This window comes from Mandrillus leucophaeus, unplaced genomic scaffold (genome assembly GCF_000951045.1).
Source record: "Mandrillus leucophaeus isolate KB7577 unplaced genomic scaffold, Mleu.le_1.0 Scaffold273, whole genome shotgun sequence".
NCBI lineage: Eukaryota > Metazoa > Chordata > Mammalia > Primates > Cercopithecidae > Mandrillus > Mandrillus leucophaeus.
This window is the reverse complement of record NW_012102843.1, coordinates 1,750,123-1,753,968: the sequence shown is the minus strand read 5'-3', so window position 1 is coordinate 1,753,968 and position 3,846 is coordinate 1,750,123. Positions and strand designations below refer to the sequence as shown.

The window sequence follows — 3,846 nt, the reverse complement described above, 5'->3', positions numbered from 1 at the left end:
TTGTCTGGATAAAAAATTTTACAAGGACAAAGAAATATAGTTGATAGCCTCTACTGAAACTAAAATTATCAGGTAATGGCCAACATCCTAACCGTCTGCTCAAATGACTGTCAGGAAAATAGGAAGCAGGTCAATAATCCTTTACTGAAGGCACGCTGGGAGAAGACAGGTCTCGCTCTGTCAGCCAGGCTGGAGTGTAGTGGTGTTGTCAGATGATGACTCACTGCAGCCTCAACCTCCCTGGGCCCAAGTGATCCTCCCACTTCAGCCTCTCTCTCCAGTGGCTGGGACTACAGGTACACACTACCATGTCTGGCTAATTATTTTTGTATTTTTTTTTTTTTTGTAGAGATGGGTTTTGCCATGTTGTCCAGGTTGAAAAGAGATATTTCTAAAGCAGGGGTTCTCAAAGTATAATCCATAATCCTAAAACCTAAAACGCTGGGGAGGAATCTATACAGTCAAAGCTATTATTACTTTTTTTTTCTTTTTTTTTTTCTTTTGAGACAGAGTTTTGCTCGTTACCCACCCAGGCTGGAGTGCAATGGTGCAATCTCGGCTCACTGCAACCTCTGCCTCCCAGGTTCAAGCGATTCTCCTGCCTCAGCCTCCCGAGTACCTGGGATTACAGGCATGGGCCACCACGCCCTGCTAATTTTTGTACTTTTAGTGGAGAGGGGGTTTCCATGTTGACCATGGCTAGTCTCGAACTCTTGACCTCAGGTGATTCACCCACCTCAGCCTCCCAAAGTGCTGGGATTATAGGCGTAAGCCATCACGCCTGGCCCTCAAAACTATCATTACCATAATACTAAAATGCTATATGCCCTTTTCACTTTCATCATCTTGCAGATGCACAATGAAATGTTCTAGAAGCTATATGACATGTGATATGACAAGGCAGAAGGAAGAAGCAGAGGTGAGAATCCAGGTGTTTTCTAGTAAGCCACACAGTAAAGAGATTTTTAAAATATAAATCAATGACATTCTTCTATTTTTTTATTTTGAAAAATACATTTTTTCATAAAAATGTTAACATGATGAATTTATTATTTTCTTAATGAATTAATAAGTATTTTTTAATTTATCCGTTTTCATTTATAATATGGTAAATAATAGGTATAAATGACTGGGGTTCTGAATTTTTAAGCACTTAAAAGGGGCTTAAGATTTTAAAAAGAATGATCAGCAAGCCCTGGATCTAAGAAAAAAAAAGATGAGAACTGCTAACCTGCTGCCCTAGGAATTTTCCAAGTAGCTGTGAAGTTGAAAAAAAAAATCTATATACTTGGTTCTCTCTGATTATGAGACTTTAACATGATGCAATCATAAGCTTGAGAGTCTCATCTTAATAATGAAATTAAGGTGGAAAGTGCAGTGGCAAGAAGCCTGGACTGATAGAAGACTGACAACTAAGACTTAGTAGTGGCTTTACCACTAACCAGCTGCTGACTAAGGGTAAGTTACTGAGCTGCACATCACCTCCCCGGGCCTTTGTTCCTCCATGTCTAAAATAAATGGCTCCACCAGGTATTATGGCTCACGCCTATAATCCTAGCACTTAGGGAAGCTGAGGCGGGCAGATCACCTGAGGTCAGGAGTTCAAGACCAGCCTGGCCAACATGGTGAAACTCCATCTCTGGGAAAATACAAAAATTAGCTGGGCATGATGGAGGGTGCCTGTAATCCCAGCTACTCAGGAGGCTGAGGCAGGAGAATCGCTTGAACCTGGGAGGCGGAGGTTGCAGTGAGCCGAGATCACACCACTGCACTCCAGCCTGGGCAATAGAGTGAGACTCCATCTCAAATAAACAAATTAATTAATTTAATTAAATAATAAAGTAAAATAAAATGAATGGCTCAATCAGTTCTCAAGGAAAGGTGTATCAGACTCTCTGAGGATGTTATTTTTTCTAACTTTATATTTGCTCTCTTGCTTCCCCTGGAGATACTGATATATTCCCTCCCACCCCACCTGCCTTGAGAATTAGTGCATGTAATAGGACCCACTGCTGATGGCAGCAGGTTACGCTTGTAAAGGCTGTGATGATGTGGATAGAAAAAGTCTCAAAAACCACTGGACTGAATTACCTTTAAGATATAAAATTACTATCAAAGACAGAACCATCCCAATTATGCATGCGTGATAAGCTGGCCATCTCTCTTTCCTTTCCAGCAGGTACTCCAGACTTTTTGTCTGTGTACCAGGGCAAAAGGAATGAATGGAAAAGTTCCTAGTGCTCAGGCTAAGTTACACTGTCCCTCAAGGTCAATAGCAGCTCTGGGTCAGCTTGTTTATCACCCAGCAACATGCGTCAACAATTCCATAAGCTAGTGCCCTGGGCCATACCGTTGAAGATGAAATCCATGTATTTCACTTTTTTTTTTTTTTTTTTCTGAGACGGAGTCTCGCTCTGTCGCCCTGGCTGGAGTGCAGTGGTGCGATCTCGGCTCAGTGCAAGCTCCACCTCCCAGGTTCACGCCATTCTCCTGCCTCAGCCTCCGGAGTAGCTGGGACTACAGGCGCCCGCCACCATGCCCGGCTGATTTTTTGTATTTTTAGTAGAGATGGGGTTTCACCGTGTTAGCCAGGATGGTGTCGATCTCTTGACCTCGTGATCCGCCCACCTTGGGCCTCCCAAAGTGCCAGGATTACAGGCGTGAGCCACCACGCCCGGCCGTATTTCACTCTTTAGAATAACCCTAGAAGGGCAATTCTTATGTGAACCCATTTTCTAATTCAGTAGTAGTAAAGGGAGGCCTGACTAACAAAATTCTTGCCAAGAGGATGAGAAGGTTTTATTTTTTGATCGAGTCTTGAAGAAACCTGCTACGTTTTTTGGATTCAAGCAAGTATTCTTATTTGAACATGCTCTATTTGTTTACCTTATAGCCAAACAGAAAGAGTCCAACGAAAAGGCTGTAGAGGTCTGCTGTCAGGATGCCTAGGTTGACGGAAGTGGCACTTGTGACTTTAATCACCAATGGCATGAAGCTATAAAGGCAAAACATACACAGGGCAAATGCCACAAACAGCAGGGCTGTGGAAAAAAACATGGAATATCTAATATTAGCACAAGAAATCATAAGACAAAGGAGTTTGAGGCTTGGCTGCCATATAAAACTCCCTAATCCTTTAGCATATTATCTACAAAGCCCCTTGTTAACAGTTAGCATTGCAAATGAGACCACAAAGCTCTCTGGAAAAAAGAATATTAATAGCAAGTTGTGATGTAGATAAAGGACCTCAAAAATCCAACAAGGTGTTGGATGATCAAGGTCAGAAAATCCTGCTTATGGTGTGACTGAGTCCATTGCTCTTATCACCCCTTGCTATGCACCCTGCCAGGACGCAGTGATGTTTGTGATAAAAGGCCAGTAAAGGTAGAATCAACATCTCGTGTCAAGAAAAATCATTATCTTTTCTTTGCTTTTGTTTGGTTGGACATGATTCATATAACTGGATTCAGAATAAAGTATCTTTAAAGACATCAAAGACAGTTATTAGGTCCATTGTATTTTGTTCATCTCATTAAATTAAGTGCTCCAAGGCAGCGCAACATAATTATCCTCTTTAGGACAGTGCTTGCCATGTGGATGTTGACTACATTAGCAATTATCTCTGCTTTGCAACCATTTCTTTAATCTCATCCCATACGCAACACACACACACACACACACACACTCTTTCTGGCAATCTATTTTTATTTTTTTCGAGACGGAGTCTCGTACTCTTGCCCAGGCTGGAGTGCAGTGGCGCAATCTCAGCACACTGCAACCTCCGCCTCCCAGGTTGAAGTGATTCTCTTGCCTCAGCCTCCCGGGTAGCTGAGAGTACAGGCGCCC

General features: G+C 42.4%; 1 protein-coding gene across 1 annotated transcript in view; it reads right to left on the bottom strand.

Moving 5' to 3' along the window:
* The window catches only part of SLC35F2 (solute carrier family 35, member F2), a 20,444-nt gene that overhangs the window by 4,722 nt on the left and 11,876 nt on the right, over nucleotides 1–3,846 (bottom strand). The window contains exon 6 of the mRNA XM_011984747.1: nucleotides 2,887–3,041. Coding sequence (XP_011840137.1) covers nucleotides 2,887–3,041 — 155 coding nt within the window. The remainder of the gene's footprint in view (nucleotides 1–2,886; nucleotides 3,042–3,846) is intronic.